The sequence below is a fragment of the Panthera leo genome, chromosome C2, assembly GCF_018350215.1.
Source record: "Panthera leo isolate Ple1 chromosome C2, P.leo_Ple1_pat1.1, whole genome shotgun sequence".
Classification (NCBI taxonomy): domain Eukaryota; kingdom Metazoa; phylum Chordata; class Mammalia; order Carnivora; family Felidae; genus Panthera; species Panthera leo.
Window position 1 is genome coordinate 73,595,076 of NC_056687.1, and position 21,483 is coordinate 73,616,558.

Consider the following 21,483-nt stretch of genomic DNA (forward strand, 5'->3'; position numbering starts at 1 on the left):
CTGAGCAACTTAACTTTGGATGAATCCCTCTGCAGTCTGATAACCACCAAAATGTAAGCTCATGGGGGCAGGGTGTTTGTCCAGTGCTGACTCCCCAGAGCCTCATGATGAATGAATGAATGAATGAATGGGGAAAACGTGGCACTTTCTATCTGCAGATTTTAGAGTTGGCTATTATTAATTCTATTTCTACTCTCCTATGTTGAGGAGTGAGTCACTTTGCTCTTTGCTTCAACTTATTGGGTCTCAATTTCTACAACTGAAAGTTCAGAAAAATAAAAGTTCCCTTTCTCACTTGACTGTTGTGAGGAAACAAAATAATTACAAAGTCATCTGTGAGTAAAAGACCCTGGATATCCTGCATAAAACAGTTTGGTAGAAAATTCACAGGTTCAAATATAGTAGAATCTTGCAGTATTTATCACCAAAGCAAAAGGTCTTTTATACTTTTCATTCCGCATGGAATGACTTGCACAAGCAGGCAATCAACGTTTGACTGAAGTGATTTAAGTTAATCACTGATAATGACCACAAATAAAAGGCTGCTAGATTATTGAAACTCACTCATGTGTAAGAATCCACCCATTTTCAATGGAGATAAATCGAGAATGGCAGACAACCGGAGGGAGTTTTCCTTACTGAGTCAGTGGCTGTGGAGACCGCCAGACTTCTATTTTCACAACTCTCAGCCTCATGCAAACCGCCTTCATGCCCTTCTGGAATGAGGTGCTGTAGAGAATGGGCGAGAGGGAGAAGCAGGACAGCAAGCCTGCCTTGGAACAGGGTTTCTGCCACTGACACGTTTTTGGCCAAGGGGTGAAAATTAAAACCAGAAACCCACCCACTCTCCCTTCTCCCTCCCCGGACAGATGTAACACCCAGAGGCACAACAGTGCAGAGATGGAGAGTGGAGAGTCACTCCAAAATTTGTTCCTTGGGTGTGGGTTTCAGGGCTCACGACTACATTGTTTAGCCACAGTAAATCAAGTGTTACGCAACACCGTCAACGAGGAACGCTCTCTGTTGCTATTTGGAAGCTGGCTATGAATCAAAATCAATGCAACCTCCTCCAGAGGTCAGCTGTCCAGAGAATCTTGGCTTCAACAGAAGAGCTCAGCTATGCGGGGAATCAGGAGAATCTGACCAGTTTTCAGGCACAGGCCTGGTGGATGAGCATTTCCACTGTCGTGACAGAGTGATGAGAGGAGTTTGGCTGGGTTGTGTGGTTCCCTGGTGTGTGTGGGAGGAACGGCTTCTACAGTTGGCCGGCAGAGACCTGGGCTGATTCATCTTTGCAACACCCCTCCCTTGGTTTGCAGCCAGCGCCTTGCCCCACCCTCCACCACCACTATCATCACTCTCCACTTGATCTCACTTTGTTCCTCCAAGTCTGGACCCCGTACTCTTATCTCATCAGCACCCTCAATCCCCTTCCTCCTCCTTCTTCTCAATGAACTGGCCTCATAATCCCACAACATGGGTCAATTATACATGTGGACTATTACCTGCATCATCCAGTTGTTGGGGGGGGGGGTGGTTATTACCTGCTCAGCTTTATTACCTATTACCTGCTCAGCTGTGAAAAGTGGTACCCCACAAACTACCAGGCAATGATCTTTCAGCAGTATCTCATTTGCTGCCTCTGCAGGACTGGAATTATTATTATCCCCATTAAACACGTAAGAAAACTGAGGCTCGGGTCATTCTTTTTCAGTGGTAGATTTGAGAAATGTCTTGAGGGAAATATTAGAATTATGTATGCCTTACTTATTTGTCAGCCAAGAATAGCTGCTGCTATGATAATCTTACAATGCCAGTGTCTGACTCTCTACTAGTCTTGATTAAATGATCACTTTACTTGGTTAAGGTATTTTGGAGAAGAACATGAGAAGAACGACAACAGGAACCCAAAGTGTTTGCTTTCACTGAATCTCTGGAGATGACAAAATCTGGAAAAGGAGACGAGGGAGAAATCCCAAGTTCCTGATTGAGTTCTAGTAATGAGATGGCAGGTTTCTTCATATCATCTACTGTTGTTATTAGAATGTAAAATCCAGGGCGCCTGGGTGGCTCAGTTGGTTAAGTGTCTGACTTCAGTTCAGGTCATGATCTCGTGGTCCATGGATTTGAGCCCCGCGTCGGGCTCCATGCTGACAGCTTGGACCCTGGAGCCTGCTTCAGATTCTGTGTCTCCCTCTCTCTCTGCCCCTCCTCCACTCACCCTCTGTCTCTCTCTTAAAAATAAATAAACATTAAAAAAATTTTTAAAAAAAGAATGTAAAATCCATGTAATCCTGCTTTATGAGTTAGTTTTATCTTTCACCACTCAGCTTCAAGAGAATTCCAGGAACTGTCTGCTAATTCTCCTCCATGGATCTTTCCCATAACTTACTTCTAGAGATTATGTTCAAGTTCTTTAAAGATATACCGTTTCTACGCTAGGAAATGGGAGAAACCATGTTCTGATGCATTCATTCACTGATCTGTGGGCACTGACTTCCTGAAGTCAACTACTACATGGCTTTTCAGCGATCCTTTGGTTGTTTCCCAAAGTTCACTTCAATTCAGTATGGGTCAGCAGTGAGGTGTAGCACACGTGGGCTGGGAATCCAAAGATGGGTGGGCAGTATGGTCCCAGCTTTGCATGCCCCTAACTTGCTGTGATTGACTTTTTAGACGGTTCAGCGCCTTCATGTGAACAGGAAGGGAGTGGACTTCTCTTGGTACTCAAGGTGTGGCCAATGGACCGGAACGTTAGCATCAGTGCCACCCCTAAGCTTGTTAGAAGTACAGAGTACTGGGCCCAGTCCCAGACCTTATTAATTAGAACTGCTTGCTAACAAGATTCCTGGGAGGATCCACAGGTATGTTCAAGTTTGAGAAGCACTGGGTTCTTCTCACAATGCCCTCTCACAACCCTCATTCTTCCCTCTCCCCAAGAACATATAAGGTAGTTGATGACATGTGGGTTTGGCTCCTGACACCATATAAATTCCACCTATGACTTGAGCAAGCTGCTTCCTCTCTGAGCATGGTAACACTGAGGTGGTTCTCACAATTAATTAAATGCAGGTAAAACGCCCAGCGCCCACACAACTCTAACCCAGCATTCTACATTCCCAGCTTTGGGAAATTAACGATGAAGTGAGGATCAAAAGCCCAGGCCGCAAAGAGTGGAGCCGGCACTGTTTTCACTTTAATTATAGGAAATTTTAATGCAATTCTAAGTGGAACCTTTTTTTTTTTAACTCATTAAAGTCAGATCCTGTGGGCTCTCCATGCAACCTTGCCAAATTCTGGAAACAGTCATCCTTCCATTCCGAACACCCATCGAGGCAAGGACTTTTCTCCCCAGTTCGCAGCTAGGAAAGACTAAGTAAACAAAAACTACTTAGATTCCGGACTTGAAGGTGTCAGACCATACCTCCAGACACAGGCCGAAAACCAGCGCCAGGAAACAGCGCCTCTTCGCGCGGCTGTAAGTCTCCGCCTCTTCAATGACAAAAAACAGCTGGGAGGCGGAGTTAGGACCCAGAATACGAGCGGCCATTTTTTCAGGTCTCCTAGTTCCTCGCCGGACGCTAAAGATCAACGCACGAATCTGGAAAGTACCATTCTTTTAATTCAAACATTTTATCCAAATATGAGATATTCGCAGATATAGTCATAGAAATTCAATTATGAGGCCATTTTCACATTTATATTTTATAATAGTGGCAACGCGAGATGTACAAAGGGCAGTTTGGAGCAAGTTATTCCGTTTTCTCTTCAACTCGGGCCTCCACCACTTGGGCTCGCTTATACGTCACTTCCGGGGGCCGAGCTCTTGAATACCGGAAAACGCGCGTGCCGGGCGGAGAGTCCTGGCGCGAGTGCTGTGCCACCATGGGCCGCAGAAGAGCGCCCGATGCTGGGACTCTCGGCCGGGCCCTTATCCGCCAGAAGACTCAGCGGAGCCGTAACCACCGTCACGCCGATTCCTGGGTAACACAGAGCTTTTCCGCTCTCTAAGCCTTTCTTTCTAGTCAGGAGATCCGCCTGGGGTCAGAGGTCACAGGAACATTTTCTAGGGAAAGTGACGCCGAAGTAGGGTTTTGAAAGATGAGTTGGTGCATCGCTTCTCGGCCTTTTGGCTAAGATCAAGTGTGAAAGATGAGTTGGTGGAAGTTACTGTCAGAACGATAAGCAGTCCTTCTAGCAAGGCGCAGAGGTAGAGGCTTGAAGGGAGGGCTAGTGTGATGGTGAAGCTATTGTGAGAACTTGGAAGGATCTCGAATGCCAGGGACGTTGAGAGTTTCTGAGTAGGAAAGACAGAAAAGCTACTAATTTTGGTGTTGTTCAAAGAATGCAACAACCCCAGGAGCGGCTGCTTGCCACCAGAAATAACAAAATAACGCAGATGCTTGCTACATCCTTATTATTCCCTAAGGGTTTCGCTTTGGAAGATGAATCTCCCAAAATGTGGCGAGCTGGCCTAACATTTCCCAGGGCCTGGGGATGAACATAATTTTAAGATCCTTGAAAAATGGATGAGGTAATTTGACTTGTTTGGTCAACTCATACTCCCAGGTATTTGAGATTCACTTGGTTTTCCGTAAGAACCTACGCTAAAATAAAAAATATCCCTAGTGCTAACTCCCTGCGAGCCACTCTCACACCCTCCGATTCCCATCCGTTCCCTGGGCAGAGTAAACGCATACAGGGCTCTGCAACAGTCAGCAGGTCCAAGTTACTCCGTAGATTACTGATAACTTTTAATTGATTTTGAAGGAATTTGTTGTATATCCTTTAGGAAGTGGTAAGAAGATTGAATATGAATTCTAAACTGGATTCTAATCCTTACTCTGATTTTTTCTTTTTTTTTTTTTTTTTGCTGGCCTGTGGCCTTAGACCACCTAATCTTTTAACCTTCAACTTTGCAATTTATTTGTACCTGTGCTGAGCATGTGGCTAGAATAGTGTTTATCAAACTCTGTATTGCTCCTGGAAATTAGTTATGTAAGTCCCATCTACTGGTTTTTTAACCCAACAGGATAGAATTCAAAATATCAGTGTATTATATGTGATGAGGTAACTCTGCTTCAGGATTCTGTCGTTTCTATTTTGCCCTACTGAATGGCACAGAATTGTATCACTCTGCGGATCACAGCATTTGGAGGACTTTGTAACATGTTAAAAAAAAAAAAATTTTTAACGTTTGTGTATTTTTGAGAGAGAGAAAGAGAGACAGAGCATGAGCAGGGGAGGGGCAGAGAGAGAGGGAGACACAGAATCAGAAGCAGGCTCCAGGCTCTGAGCTGTCAGCACAGACAGAGCCCGACATGGAGCTCGAATTCACAAACTGCTAGATCATGACCTGAGCCAAAGTCGGACGCTTAACCAGCTGAGCCACCCAGGCACCCCTAAACATGTATTTTTTACTGTGGGTCTCCATCAGAAATTTTCTACGACATCTGCCAGGATCAGACAGTCTGGATTCAAATCCTACCTCTACCAGTTATTAGCAGCAACTCTGGGCAAGTTATTTTTATTTATTCAAGACTGTTTCCTCATCAGTAAAATAGAGTTAATAAAATTTATTTCAAAAGGTTTTGAAAATGGAAAGGTTTTGAATGGAAAGTGCCTGTTAAGAGGTAAACAGATGCTCTTTTAAGCGTTAGCCAGTATTAATATTGACTCTAAAGGGCCTGACACCACTCTTAAGACCACAGAATAGTTCCTTGGGAGTGTAAAGTTTCTTCAAACGTCAGAGGCAGAAGAGAGCAGCTGTCTTATTTACCCTGTGTTTTATTCATAGTTGCACACAAGTGAGCTCAATGATGGCTACGATTGGGGTCGTCTTAATCTTCAGTCAGTAACTGAACAGAGTTCCCTCGATGACTTCCTTGCAACTGCAGAACTTGCAGGGACAGAGTTCGTAGCTGGTAAGTGGCTTATTTCTGAGTACATGGGACACTGGTCACCTTTCCATCTTTGCTGACTAGGTACAAATATGTCTGCTTGGAAGTGTTCTGTGGACCCTAGTAAACTCATAAACAGGGACGCCTGGGTGGCTCAGTCGGTTAAGTGTCCGACTTTGGCTCAGGCCATGATCTCATGGTTTGTGAGTTCAAGCCCTGCATCGGGCTCTGTGCTAATAGCTCTTCTGTCTCCATCTCTCTGCCCCTCCCCTACTGGTTCTCCCTCCCTGCCCCCCACCTCTCGAATAAACCTTTAAAAATAAAATAAACTCATAAATGAGCTGTCTTTAAGCAGAGTCCCATATCCCAGAAGAACGTGGGAATGTCTACTCAAGTAGAATCAAGCTGTGAGGTTCAGAATGTGCCACAGTTTTAAAATTAAGTCTAGGGGCACCTGGGTGGCTCAGTAGGTTGAACAACCGACTTTGGCTCAGGTCATGATCTCGCGGTCCATGAGTTCAAGCCCCGCATCGGGCTCTGTGCTGACAGCTCAGAGCCTGGAGCCTGTTTCAGATTCTGTGTCTCCCTCTCTCTGACCCTCCCCCGTTAATGCTCTGTCTCTCTCTGTCTCAAAAATAAATAAACATTAAAAAATAAATAAATAATAAAAAATAAAATAAAATTAAGTCTAAAAACACCTTCAGATTATGTACCTCATTATATCAAAAAACTCAATCTCTTGTGGGATAAAGACCAGTCAACATGGTGGACAATACCAGCACTTTCCAGAAAATGTTGTTGTTTTTTTTTTTTTTAAGTTTGGTTATTTTTGAGAGAGAGAGAGAGAGAGAGGCAGAGTGCAAGCAGGGGAGAGTCAAAGAACGAGGGTTTTTTTTAATGTTTATTCGTTTTTGAGAGACCGAGAGTGAGTGGGAGAGGGGCAGATCCCAGGCAGGCTCCAGGCTCTGAGCTGTCAGTACAAAGCCTGACTCGAACCCACAAACCACGAGATAATGACCTGAGCCCAAGTCAGGTGCTTAACCGATAGCTACCCAGGCACCCCCAGAAAATGTTTTCTGATACCATAGTTAGAAGCAAAATCCTGGGCCTGGTGCTGTTACTTAGGCAGTTTGAGTTGTGTTTTAAAGTACTTGTTGACACAGGGTTGTGAATTATCCATGCACGTAATCTGTTTTAGTCACTGCTGTCCTTTTTTTTTTTTTTTTTTTTTTTTTGGTATCTGTCTTCTAAGCACAGAGGTAGCATTATAAACTATTTCTATTGCTCTTTCATTATGATAAGTGTTATTGTGTTGTTTAGCAAATTCATTGATTTGTTTAGATGCTTTTATTGGGCTTCAGCTACTATCAGGGATTGTCTTGGCTACTGAGAGTACAATGTTGAATACGATGATTTTATTTCTGCCAACTTTTGTTTTAGGTGCTATGAAAGAAGTCTGTAGCAAACAATGGGATCACAAAAGATGTAGTTAGTATTCATTCTGTCTGAAAGAGGACTGGGGCCACTCAAGAAAAGCTCTATGCTTGGGCTGAGTCTCAAAGGGTGACACAGGTGAGCTGACACAGGACAGTATACGGGAGCAGGCAGAGGACTCCAGCTAAGATGTGAGCAGCAGCTTACTTTGTTCAGAAAATGGCTAGAAGTTGGCCTTGCGGTGCTTGAAGTACACAGACACAGGATGTGATGAGCAAACACAAGGGAGGTGGGCAAGGGTTTTATTTTATTTTATTTTTTAATGTGTATTTATCTTGAGAGAGAGCAAGTGGGGGAGAAGGAGAGAAAATCCCAAGCGGGCTCTGCACTGTCAACAGAGAGCCCGATGCAGGGTTCTAACTCAACGAATCGGGAGATCATGACCTGAGCTGAAATCAGGAGTCAGACACTTAACTGACCCAGGCGCCCCAGCAAAGGCTTTAAATATTAAAAATATTGAAAAGTAGGGCTTTTAAAGGAGTCTTTCTAGAGGCTTAAGCAGGTATGAAACATGATTCTAGATTTCATTGTTTTGAAAGGTCACTGATGGATTTTGAAGAGGAATGACTGTCCAGCAAGAAAAGCAGGCCAGACAGAAATAGTAGTAGAAAAATGGCACAAAAAATTGGAACAAGATTACTAGGGAGATGTAATAAACCAGACTTTGTGGAAGGGAGTGGAGTGAGTGAAGAAGAGTGAGGAGAGGTAGAGCCATCATTGGAGGAGAGAGAAAAAGGAGTAGAAAAAGAGGGAGGTGGGTGGGGCACCTGGGTGGCTCAGTCAGTTGAGCATCCAGTTTTGGCTCAGGTCATGATCTCATGGCCTGTGAGTTCAAGTCCCACATCAGACTCTGTGCTGGCAACCTGGAGCCTGCTTCGGTTTCTGTCTGTCTCCCTCTCTCTCTGCCCCTCCCCCACTCATGCTCTGTCTCTCTCACTCTCAAAAATAAAATAAAAACATTTTAAAAACTGAAAAAAAAAAAGGATAAAGAAATCGAGTTAATGAGCGTGTTGTATTCTTTTGAGATACTTGACTATGGCAGAGAGGTTGTGTGTGTGTGTGTGTAAAAGTTATCAAGGTTAATAAACCTATGCATAGGTTATAGGGTGAGAGTGAGCAGAGAGAGGTTGAATATACATTTGGTTTGACAGGATCAAAAATTTAAAGTACATATTTCATGACCTGGTGTTTCCACTTTTCAATACTTGTCCTAGAGCAGTGGTTCTCAAATTTTAGTGAGCATCACAGTTACCTAGGAAACAGATTCCTGGGCCCCTCCTCTGGAGATTCAGTAGGTGTGAGTTGAGCCTGAGAATTTGCATTTCTCAAAAGTTCCCAGATGATGCTGTATTTTAGCAATGAACACTTGGAAACAACCTAAATGTTCAATAGGTGGGAAAATGGCTAAACTGTGGTATAAACACACTGAAATACTCTGTGGCAGTTAAAAAGAATGAGGTAAGTTTCTGGATACTAAAGTGAAGGATCTCCATGACCTGTTACACTAAAAGACCCAAGTTGGGGCACCTGGGTGGCTCAGTCAGTTAAGCGTCCTGACTCTTGATTTTGACTCAGGTCATGATCTCGTAGTTCATGAGTTCGAGCCCTGCGTCGAGCACTGTGCTGATGGTGCAAAGCCTGCTTGGGATTCTCTCTGCCACTCCCCTGCTTGCGTGAGCTCTGTCTCTCCCTCTCCCTCTCAAAAAAAAAAAAAAAAAAAAAGATGAAGTTGTGGAATAGTGCATATAGTGTGGTACCATTTACATTAAGAAAATAATATGACCAATCTGTATGTGTATGTGTGTATTAGGAAACAACTTGGACGCCCACCCATTTAATGGATAATCTCAAGGGAGGGAACCAAGTTTGTAGGGGTGGGCAGAAGGTTGGGAGTTGGCTATAGAGAATGTTTGCCTTACTTTATTTTTGAATGTTTTTACAAGGAAAGTTTATGTATTGTATAATTAAAATTTTTAATTTTTTTTTTTTATTGTTTTATTTTTGAGAGCAAGCAGGGGAGGGGCAGAGAGACAGACACAGAATCTGAAGCAGGCTGCAGGCTCTGAGCTGTCAGCACAGAGCCCGACATGGGGCTCACCTTTGGGGGAGGGGAGAGGGACTGGAGATGAAGCCAATCATAAAGGCCAGTGATTTAATCAAGTGTGCCTACATAGTGAGCCTCCATAAACCTTTCAAATTCCATTAAAATTTCTCATTAAAATTTATTTCGTACATTTTTCTCTCTCTCCCTCTGGGCCTCTCCCCTGCTTACATTCTCTCTCTCTACAATAAAAAAATAATTTATTTTATACTTTTTCTTCCTTTCCCTTAATAATGAATGTGGAGGTGATAGAATTTTGTTTCAATTCTCTGTAGCCTGCAGACACTGCTGGACACACAGGGATAGGGATTCTTAACCAGGAAACTACATATTTCACCTGTGTGTGAACCCTGCAGATTGCATGCTAAATTTACGTGTGTGTGTGTGTGTGTGTGTGTGTGTGTGCACGCACGTGTATGTTTTTGGATTGGTTGATGATCAGTGATTTTTAAGTACATTTTCATGTGAGTTCCTGACCTAACAGAGGATTGCAGAATAATGACAAATGCTAAATGTTCTTTGGGAACTCTTTACTTTTAAAAGATGGCACAGGTAGTGCTCACTCCTTTTTTTCAGCAAATAAGGAGAAAACGTGATGTTGTGGTAACATATATTTTGTCTTCACCCCCTGATTCCTGATACAAGAGCTTCTAAAACCCTTGTTGGTAACTTCCTGAGTCAGGGGTGAGAGGAGTGACTTTTGTTACTCATAATAATCCCCTTACAATTTATTAACTTCCTGAGTTTATGCTAATGAGGAACTAGTGGGTCCCTAGGTAGGTTCTGCGCAGGGCTGGCTGCAGTAGGAACCAACCCTGTGATTATGGGTTGCAATTTTCAGAACCTCAGAAGAGGTGCTAGAGATTGGGCTAAACACCAGTAACCAGTGATTTAATCAATTGTACCTGTGCAATAAAACCTCCATAAAAGCCCATTCAGAGACTTGGCATCTGAAGTGGAACAGTCTTGTGGGACTGAGCCTTTAAACCTGTAGAGTGTGACACTAACTCTTGATAGTGTCAGAATATGATGGAATTGTAGGACATCGAGTTGTTGTCAGAGAGTTGGAGAGCTGGTTGCTGGTGTGGAAAAATGCACCCATTTGGTGTCAGAAGTGTTGTAAGTAAAAACAGTTCAGAGACAAGTGGCTGTATTGTGTTACTTGCAGCAACCCTGAGAGCATTGCTACTGAAATCAGAAGGGATACTTGGCTTTTTTAAGGTTAGGAGGTTTGGTAGCGGGTGCAGTAGAGTAAGGAATTTTAATGTTGAGTTGGAGGGTGGTTGTACCATATGGTTTTAGCCAAATAAGGAAGGAAATGAAGCTTTGAGCTGGATGTGGGACTGGGAAAAGAGGAAAGAATCAAGAGGGTAGAGGCATGGACAGAGGTTAGACACAGCAAAGTGGGAACGTCAGGTGGGGGATCACCATTGGAAGGAGAAAGAATTACCAAATATGGGGCTAAAGGGGTGTGTGTTTTGACTTGAAGATGGCATGAATGACAGTAACGGTTGGGTGGACTGTACTCTATGTTACTGGAGTGTGCAGACCAAGGTCATAGATGGTGTTGTTAGTCTGACAGGTAGCAGGTAGCACTCTGCTTGAAGGTCAAGAGGAACACTCCTAAAGGTGTTCTGTTGTGTTTGAGTAGGACCTTCCCTTAGCAATTAGGTAAGAAGTTTAACTGGCTTCTCTCAATGGAATCCTCTGCCCATGGAGACTAGGTGGCTATGTGTGGTGAAATAGAGAGGCCGAGAGCAACTTGGGGGGATAGGGCCCTAGAGCAGGGCTCTCTGTAGTTTATACATGAACTTGACATTTATTTTATTCCTTTCAGTTGTTATACAGCATTAATTGTGGGCATTCATCATAAATATCTTACATAAATTGTAGCTGTGTAGTAGTTGACTGGTTTTAACTGGAGTGAGTCTTTTTGCTGAATCTTTGCTTCCCCACCCACTCTTATTGTCTTTAATTATTCTCTATGTGTAAAATGAGATTGGTTGTGCTGAATCTTTGTAATCCCTTCCCACTCTTACGGTTTGCTTCCTTGAAATGCATTCAGTATATGGAGTTTTATAAAATTAGTACTTGAAAAGATGGTTGACCTTTTGAAAGCTTTAGTAAAGGTTTTTTTGTTTTTTTGTTTTTTGTTTTATTTATTTATTTATTTATTTTTGAGAGAGATCAAGCAAGCAAGCACACACACAAAGGAGGCGGGCAGAGGGAGAGGGGAAGGATCTTAAGCAGGCTCCACGCCTAGTACCATGCCCAACGTGGGGCTCAATTTCAAGACCGTGAGATTGACCTGAGCCGGATGCTTAACTGACTGAGCCACCCAGGTGCCCCAAGATTTTTTCTTTCATTCCTTTTTTGGAAATTATTTATCCAAGGCTGGAGGCATCTAAATCAAGAAAGCTTAAAGGGGCACCTGGGTGGTTCAGTCGGTTAAGTGTCCGACTTCAGCTTAGGTCATGATCTCACGGTTTGTGGGCTCTGACCCTGAGTCAGGCTCTGTGCTGGCAGCTCAGAGCCTGGAGCCTGCCTCAGATTCTGTGTCTCCGCCCCTCCCCTGCATATGCTCGCTCTCTCTCTCTCTCTCTCTCTCTCTCAAAAATAAACTTTTTTTTTTTTTTTAAATCAAGCTTAAATTCTGTTTTAGGTACTGTATTTTTAGTTTTGCAGGTAGTGATCAGTATTCACTGTCTATGTTGTCACTTCAGTAACAGTATTTTCTTTTCTCTAAACAGAGAAGCTGAATATTAAGTTTGTGCATCCGGAGGCTAGAACTGGACTGCTGTCTTTCGAGGAGAGCCAGAGAATTAAGAAACTCCATGAAAAAAACAAACAATTCCTGAGTGTACCACGGAGGTGAGTTGAACAAGAATGTGGGACATTATAAGGCATAACAAGACCCCTGAGTATAAAATTTTTAATTTGGTGTTCTCTTTTTGCCTGTTTCCTTTTCTCAGCTGTCATTATTAAATCCAAATCCCGTTTTATTTTGGTAACTCGTGGATTGTTTTTTCCCTCTGTAATTGTTTCAGGCCAAAGTGGGACAAAAACACTAGTCCTGAAGAACTCAAACAGGCAGAGAAAGATAACTTTCTAGAATGGAGACGTCAGCTTGTCCGGTGAGTATTAGAAGATAGGAAGATTTGTCTTGAAATTCTGAGTCTGACATTTTGGTGTGTTTGCACTATTTGCATTTTGAAGGCTTGATTCTTTTAGAAGGGAAATGGTAGATTTCTTCTTATAAGTGTGGTTTCTTTGTGCAACCAGCATTGCTGGGTACTCATGCATCTTTGCCCAGAGATGGTAAATTGATTACTCTGCTCCATTCCTGGCCTTCTCTCTTTTTCATACCCTTCTGTAACCATTAGTCATCCTGGAGTTGATCACCGCTCTCTTGAGCATTCCTCCAGAAAGAGGTGCGTGGGAGAAATGTCATTTTGTGTGCTACACTTCCAGGGCTTAAATAGATTAAGTATACAATTTCAAATTTGATTTTCATATTGACTCAGTAGAAAGTATATAAAAACAATTTGATAGTATTTGTGTGCGTGTGTGGGGGTGTGTGTGTGAGCTTATTTTTTAATGCAATTAATTTGAGTGGTTATACTACTTGAAACCATCAGTTATAATCTGGCAAAGATATAAACTTTTCATTCTAAAGCCAGGCTAGAAGAGGAACAAAAGTTACTATTGACTCCATTTGAAAGAAATTTGGACTTTTGGCGCCAGCTGTGGAGGGTGATTGAGAGAAGGTAAGTTACCATTTTCTTTTTGTGTAACCAAGACATTAGTAGTATTATATTAATCATATCTGGATGTTGATAAATGCTCATAGGCTCACGGGGCGGGGTGCTCAGGGCTTAAAGTATGCAAAAAGCTATTGATAATTATTATAAAAACTGAAAATAAGATGCTGTATTTCTTTTAAAATACTGATTTTTTTTTTTCTTTTTTAGTGAACACTTTGAGAGCATGTAGGAATGGTAAATGTTTTCTGTAAGATGAGTTCTAAAGTACCTACAGTTATTTCAGCAAATGTCTGTTGAATCCTATTGGAAATATGGAAACTATGGGTGTGAACAGGAGTAGGTGTCTGACCACAAAGAGAAAATATGTTGGGCAGTGGGCATCAGGGGCACACAAAGGAATGAAGTGCAGTCTTGTCAGATGATTCAATACCCAGTAAATCCAAAGTGCTTATGATTCTTGCTGTGTTACAGATAGAAAGGCAGTGGGCTGTGTTCTTACAGAGGAAGGAGCAGCTGATAAGGATTGGGCAGAATCAAGGAGTGGTTTATTTTAATTGGAATTAGTGGTGATGGTTGCACAACTTTGTGTATATACTAAAAACCACTGAATTGCATACTTTGAAAGGGTTAATTTTACCTCAATTATAGGTAAGAGGTGGATTATACCTCAATTTTTTTTTTTTTAAGTCATTTACATGCCTTCCCCATCCTGTTCCCTCAGGGGCAGAGACAGGGCTATTGGGCTGGAATATGGGGAAGTCACAGTAACAAGGCAAATCTCTAAGTCTGAAAAAAAGTAGAAGCTTGCTGCTGGTTCCCAGGCTCTGTGCAGGCCCCTTTGATTCAGTTAGGCTTCAGTGAGGTTTGGGAAGACCCACTATGATTCTTCTGGGAACTTCTTTAGAGCAGAGTGGATCTCTCCTTCAGTGTCTCATTAGCAGTTGAAGATGTGGACTGCTGAAATGCCTGTTTTATTATTTCCAAAGAGAAATAATAAGCTTTAAAGTAATGAAACCTCACCTTGGAATACTCCCATCTGCACATTTACAGTATTGTTTTTTCTGTTTTTTTTTATTTTAGATTTTCTATTTATTATATTGTCTGTCTTTCCTCTCTGTTCCTTTTTTTTTTCCATTTATTCTGGTTTCTGACTTTTATGTAAGAGGCCTTTCTCACATGTCAAGCGATGTTTATTGCCTGTTTGTATCTAAGAATGAAGCGTTACAAAGGGGATTGACAAGACCACCTGTTTGGATGGAATTTGCCAACCGGTGACTTCACTGTATAGGACTGAACAGGGATCAGTTTTATTTTGTTGGAATACCCCAAGATGTTAGGCTCTAGGGGTGTTTTCCCTAGATCCAGTCAGTTTCTTAAAGATAAAAATTCTCTCCTACTGAGAACGTCGCTAAAGGTGGGAGTATAATGCAAGGTGTGTGGGCATGTTCACCATTGGGTATGTAGGTTTGTTTAATCCACCCTTTTTCAGTATAGCATCTCTTTCCCATCTTCTCCTGTTGCTTGAGGTTCCAATTCTGGAGACTCTTGGGTTCATTTTCTCTATTAAGAAACCCTAGCCATCTGCTATTGGAATAGGAGAATCAGGCGGTGTAACTGCCAGACTGAATGGAACAGAAGAAAAGACCTAAGAGCTCCTCACCAGATTGATGTCAGTCCCATTCTTCACCCTTGCCTCAAGGCCTTCATCTGATGCCTGTAGTCCCGAGCTCCCTCAGGGCTCTGAGGCGTGAACAGGCTTCTTGATTGCGCTACCATGTCTCAGTTGCTGCTGTTCTTTCTTTCTCTTTATCCTAACAAGCATCAGAGTTTGCTTTCGTTTTTGTAGGTTTTAAGAGGGAACAGAGGTAACCATATGTGTTCCTTCTTCCACATTTGACAGACTTTTTATGTCCCTAAATAAGCTACTGGTTTCCCCAGAGTGAGCCTGTAGCTTCAATAGATTTACAATATTGTTCTGTTAGTTTTATTATGTTGTATTTTTCTGTTTATAAGAGAGAGTGTATTTCTAGCTCAGTATAGTTTAGATCACATGGAAGTGGATCTGAATTACATAGAAATATTTATTTTTAATTTTTTTTTAACGTTTATTTATTTTTGAGACAGGGAGACACACAGCATGAACAGGGGAGGGTCAGAGAGAGGGAGACACAGAATATGAAGCAGGCTCCAGGCTCTGAGCTGTCAGCACAGAGCCCGACGCGGGGCTAGAACTCAACGGACTGCAAGATCGTGACCTCAGCCGAAGTCGGCCTCCTAACCGACTGAGCCACCCAGGAGCCCCACATAGAAATATTAATAAAGGGACTACTGCCACATTTTTTAACAGGAAATATTTATTGATGTGTTTTGCATAGCAGATGTCTCCTGTTTGGTAATAGGCTAGCTAAGCCATCTGGCTCTTTAATTTTGAGAGTCGTTATTGGAAAAGATTCGATGTATACCCTGTAATTGAAATGCAGGAAGCTGCTGGGGCACTGAGGGCAGAACACCGTATTCCAGTAAGATGAGGCATTATTGTGCTGCATGTGCCTTTTCTGGTATACAGCACTTTGCATGTGCTAATTCAGCACATGAAGCAACTGGCCTTTTTTTTTTTTTTGATGTTTAGTTTATTTTTGAGAGCAAGTGTGAGTGGGGGAGGGGCAGAGAGCGAGGGAGACACAGAATCTGAAACAGGCTCCAGGCTCTGAGGTGTCGGCACAGAGCCCGACGCAGGGCTTAAGCCCATGAACCATGAGATCCACCTGAGCCAAAGTTGGACACTTAACCAACTGAGTCACCCAAGATCCCCAAAGCAAGTAGTCTCAAGTTTGTCTTTTCTTCCTAGCGTTTCTGAGCTCATTATTGTTTCTCCGTGTTTGCTGGGTAGACCTAATGTTTGTGGACCTTGCAATTTTAGTTTATTAGGTTTTGTCCATGTTTTGCAGTCATTGTTGCATTTACTGTTAAATCCTCCCAGTTTGAAAGTGGTAGCTATTACCTTAAAGAAGAAATGCTGGGACCCACTTAATTACAGAACTTAACAACAATTTGTCTTAAATTAGCAAGTCTGTGAGTTCCTTTGAATCACATTATGAAGCTGGAAATGGAACTAGTCTGAAAGAAAATGAACTGTGAGGGACACCTGGGTGGCTCAGTCCTTTAAGCATCTGATTCCTGATTTCGACTCAGGTCATGATTTCTCCCTGTTCGTGAGTTCGAGCCCTGCATTGGGCTATGAGTGCAGAGCCTGTTTGGGATTCTCTCTCTCTCTCTCTCTCTCTCTCTCTCTCTCTCTCTCCCTCCCTCCCTCCCTCCCTCCCTCCCTCCCTTCTCATCCCCCTCATGCACGCATGTGCACACTCTTTCTCTCTCAAATAAACTTAGAAAGAAAGAAAGAAAGAAAGAAAGAAAGAAAGAAAGAAAGAAAGAAAATGCACTTTGATTGTCAAAGCCCTGCCTTATATGATAAGCTTGACTTAATACATTTCCTCAATGTCCAGCCTAGTTACATAAGCATTACCTCAGAACAGGCCAACCAGACATGGATTTTTAGGAGACTGCCGTAAGTATGTCTGCAGCTTATTTCCTTCCTTCCTTTCTTCCTTTCTTCCTTCCTTTCTTCCTTTCTTCCTTCCTTTAAATCCAAGTTAGTTAACATATAGTGTAATAATGGTTTCAGGAGTAGAATTTAGTGATTCATCACTTACTTATAACACCCAGTATTCATCCCAAACAGTGCCCTCCTCAGTGCCCATCACCCATTTAGGCCATCCCCCTGCCCAACACCCTTCCAGCAACCTTCCGTTTGTTTTCTGTATTTTAAGAGTCCCATATGGTTTGCCTCCCTGTTATTTTTCCTTCCCTTCCCCTATGTTCATCTGTTTTGTTTCATAAATTCCACATCTGAGTGAAATCATATGATAGCTATCTTTTCTGTGACTTAGTTCGCTTAGCATAATACATTCTAGTTCTGTCCACGTTGTTGCAAATAGCAAGATTTCTTTCTTTTTGATCACTGAGTAATATTCCAGTGTGTGTCACACACATAGGTATACCGCATCTTTTTTCATTCATCAGTCATGGACATTTGGGCTCTTTCCATAATTTGGCTGTGGTTGATAGCAGTGTTATAAACATTGGAGGGGGGTGCATGTGCCCCTTCGAATATGCATTTTTGTATCCTTTGGATAAATACCTAGTAGTGCAATTGCTGGGTCATAGGGGAGCTCTGTTTTTAATTTTTTGAGGAACCTCTCCCTACGGTTCTCCAGAGTGGTTGCACCAGTTTGCATTCCCACCATCAGTGCAAAAGTGTTTCCCTTCTCCACAGCCTCACCAACATCTGTTGTTTCCTGAGTTGTTCATTTTAGCCATTCTGACAGGTGTGAGGTGGTATCTCAGTGTGGTTTTGATTTGTATTTCCCTGATAATGAGTGATGTTGAGCATTTTTTTCATGTGTCTGTTAGCCATCCAGATGTCTTCTTTGGAAAATTGTTTGTGTCTTTGGTCCATTTCTTCCCTAGGTTATTTGCTTTTTGGGTGTTGAGTTTGATAAGTTCTTTATAGATTTTGGATACTAATCCTTTATCTGATATGTCATTTGCACCTATCTTCTCCCTTTCTGTCAGTTGCCTTTTAGTTTTGTTGATTGTTTCCTTTGCTGTGCAGAAGCTTTTTATCTTAATGAGGTCCCAGTAGTTCATTTTCATTTTTGCTTTTGTTTCCCTTGCCTCTGGAGACCTGTCTAGTAAGAAGTTGCTGTGGTCGAGATTAAAGAGGCTTTTGCCTGCTTTCTCCTCTACGATTTTGATGGCTTCCTGTCATACGTTTTGGTCTTTCATCCATTTTGAGTTTGTTTTTGTGTATGGTGTAAGAAAGTGGTCCAGGTTCATTTTTTTTGCATGTCCAGTTTTCCCAGCCCCATTTGCTGAAGAGACTGTCTTTATTCTGTTGGATATTCTTTCCTGCTTGGTAGAAGATTAGTTGGACATACATTTGTGGGTCCATTTCTGGGTTCTCTATTCTGTTCCATTGATTTGTGTCTGTTTTGTGACAGCACCATAGTGTCTTTGATGATTGCAGTTTTGGTACACAACCTAACCTTACGCCTAAAAGAGGTGGAAAAAGAACAGCAAATAACGCCCAAAAACAGCACAAGAAGGGAAATAATAAAGATTAAAGCAGAAATCAATGATAATGAAATTAAAAAAAAAATAAACAGATCAACGAAACTAGGAGCTGGGTCTTTGAAAGAATTAACAAAATTGATAAACCTCTAGCCAGATTGATCAAAAAGAAAAAGGAAAGGAGCCAAATAAATAAAATCACGATTGAAAGAGGAGAGATCACAACCAACACCGCAGAAATACAAACAATAATAAGAGAATATTATGAGCAGTTATACGCCAACAAGTTGGGCAATCTGGAAGAAATGGATAAATTCCTAGAAACATATAAACTACCAAAACTGGAACAGGAAGAAATAGAAAATTTGAACAGACCCATAACCAGTAAAGAAATTGAATCAGTAATAAAAAATCTCCCACAAACAAGAGTCCAGGGCCAGATGGTTTTCCAGGGGAATTCTACCAAACATTTAAAGGATAGTTACTACCTATTCTTTTGAAGCTGTTCCAAAAAATAGAAGTGGAAGGAAAACTTCCAAATTCATTCTGTGAGACCAGCATTACCTTGATTCCAAAACCAGACAAAGACCCCACTAAAAAGGAGAACTACAGACCCAATTTCCCTGATGAACACGGATGCAAAAATTCTCAACAAGATACTAGCAAATCAAATCCAACAATACGTTGAAAAAAAAATTACCATGATCAAGTGGGATTTATTTCTGGGCTATAGGGGTGGTTCAGTATTCCCAAATCAATCAGTGTGATACATCACATTAATAAAAGAAAGGATAAGAACCACATGATCCTCTCAGTAGATGCAGAAAAAGAATTTGACGAAATACGGCATCCTTTCTTGATAAAAAATTTCAAGAAAGTAGGTACAGAAGGAACATACGTCAACATCATAAAGGCCGTATATGAAAGACCACAGCTGATCTCATCCTTAATGGGAAAAACAGAGCTTTCCCCCCAAGGTCAGGAACATGACCGGAATGTCCAATCTCACCACTGCTGTTCAACACAGGACTGGAAGTTCTGGCCTCAGCAATCAGACAACAAAAAGGAAAGGCATTCGTATTGACAAAAAAGAAGTTAAACTTTAACTCTTTGCAAACAACATGATACTCCACTTTTGGAAAACCCAAAAGACTCCACAAAAAAAATGCTAGAACTGATTGATAAATTCAGCAAAGTCACAGGATATAAGCTCAATGTACACAAATTGGTTGCATGTCTTCTATACTCTAATAATGAAGCAGCAGAAAGTGAAATCAAGGAATCAGTCCCATTTACAGTTGCACCAAAAAGACCTAGGAATAAAATACATAGGAATAAACCAAAGAGGTAAAAGATCTGTACGCTGTAAACAAAGAAAGCTTATGAAAGAAATTGAAGAGGACACAAAGAAATGGAAAAACATTTCATATGCTCATGGATTAGAGGAACAAATGTTAAAATGTCTATACTAACCAAAGCAATCGACACATTCAGTGCAATCCCTATCAAAATACCACCAGCATTCTTCACAGAGCTAGAACAAACAAATTTGTTTGGAACCATCTATCTCTTCCTCCCCCACTTGCACTCTGTCTCTCTCTCAAAAATAAATGAAGATTAAAAATAAATGGGGCGCCTGGGTGGCTGAGTCAGTTGAGCATCTAACTTCGGCTCAGGTCATGATCTCACAGTTTGTGGGCTCAAGCCCTGTGTCAGGCTCTGTGCTGACAGCTTGGAGCCTGGAGCCTACTTCAGATTCTGTGTCTCCCTCTCTCTCTGTTCGTCCCCTGCCTGCACTCTGTCTCTGTCTCTCTCTCTCAAAAATAAATAAAGTTTAAAAAAAAAATTTAAATTTGTATGAAACCAGAAGAGATCCCGAATAGCCAAAGTAATGTTGAAAAAGAAAACCAAAAGCTGGAAGGATCACAATTCCAGACTTATTTCCTTCCAGTGGCAGTTGCGGCTCCCCCTTAGAGCATCTTTCCTAGCCACAGAGGCAGGATAGAAGGGTGATCCTCCCAGGGAAGTGAGATACTTACTCTTGTAGTGCTAGGGTGCTGTAGTCCCCACTACATTTGTGAGGGCTTTAAGGAGCTTGTATCAGCTACAGAAGGTTCTCTTACTACTACATCTTCTATGTGACAGAAGTTGGACTCATCATTCCTGCTTCAGTGTGGCATCTTAAGTTGATATTTTCCTGTTTTGTATTTGTGCCATTTAAACACATTGTTGGAACCGATGGATGATGATTTGCTGGATGTATGCTTTCTCTTGTCAACCCTGGGTTTAAAAAACTTACAGGCTTTGATAGTGGCTGCTGTCAGCAAGTGATTTATTAGTTTTCTTTTGAGGTCTTAACACCAGTGTGGATTAGGTACTGAGTATGCAGTAGACCTCATCTTGGATTGAAGTATTTGGAATACTCTTTTGCCTCACCAGGAGAGTTTACTAGAGGATCCAGTTGAAGTTTTAGCAATGAAACATCATCAGGGTCTTCTCGGACATAAAATAGCAAGAGAATGTTATGATTACAGGCATGTTCTCTGGTCCAGACAAAGTTCCCTTCGAGCTCCATCAGGAGTAGCTGGTGACCTTAGACAAGTTACTTAACTGTCCTAAGCTTCAGTTTCCTCATATATAAACGGGATAATTATACCTTAAAACGATTAATGTGCCAAGTGCTAATATATGGACAGTGTTTGCTATTATTATTATGTGGTCATGTTTCACTTCACAATGATTGGAGTATCTCATGTTTCTTTTTCAGTGATATCGTGGTCCAAATAGTAGATGCTCGAAACCCACTCCTGTTTAGATGTGAGGACTTGGTAAGTAAAGTGTAACAAAATTCAAATGTGCAGTCCTCGGAGCCGCGGTGGGAGGACGGCCTCACTGACAGCAGTAACTGTAGGCAAGCGTTCTGTTCCCTCCTCTAGCTTCAAGTAGGCCCCCTCTCCTCTCAGGGTCGGGCGCTTACACACTGCTGCTGTTTAGACAGGTGTTTTCCTTCTAAAACAATTATTTTCATCTGCAGGAAGGGACAAACACATGAACTCTCTAGCTTTTAGTTTAGAGGCCAATTTGTTAATAGATA

At 41.9% G+C, this 21,483-nt stretch overlaps 1 protein-coding gene across 1 annotated transcript in view; it reads left to right on the top strand.

Annotated features, from left to right (window-relative positions):
- Positions 1–3,847: 3,847 nt before the first annotated feature.
- LSG1 (large 60S subunit nuclear export GTPase 1) overlaps positions 3,848–21,483 on the top strand; it is a 36,640-nt gene continuing 19,004 nt past the window's right edge. Inside the window, exons 1-6 of the mRNA XM_042955375.1 lie at positions 3,848–3,984; positions 5,798–5,924; positions 12,246–12,366; positions 12,543–12,629; positions 13,176–13,262; positions 21,157–21,217. Of these exons, the coding sequence (XP_042811309.1) occupies positions 3,886–3,984; positions 5,798–5,924; positions 12,246–12,366; positions 12,543–12,629; positions 13,176–13,262; positions 21,157–21,217 (582 nt within the window). The 5' untranslated portion in view covers positions 3,848–3,885. The remainder of the gene's footprint in view (positions 3,985–5,797; positions 5,925–12,245; positions 12,367–12,542; positions 12,630–13,175; positions 13,263–21,156; positions 21,218–21,483) is intronic.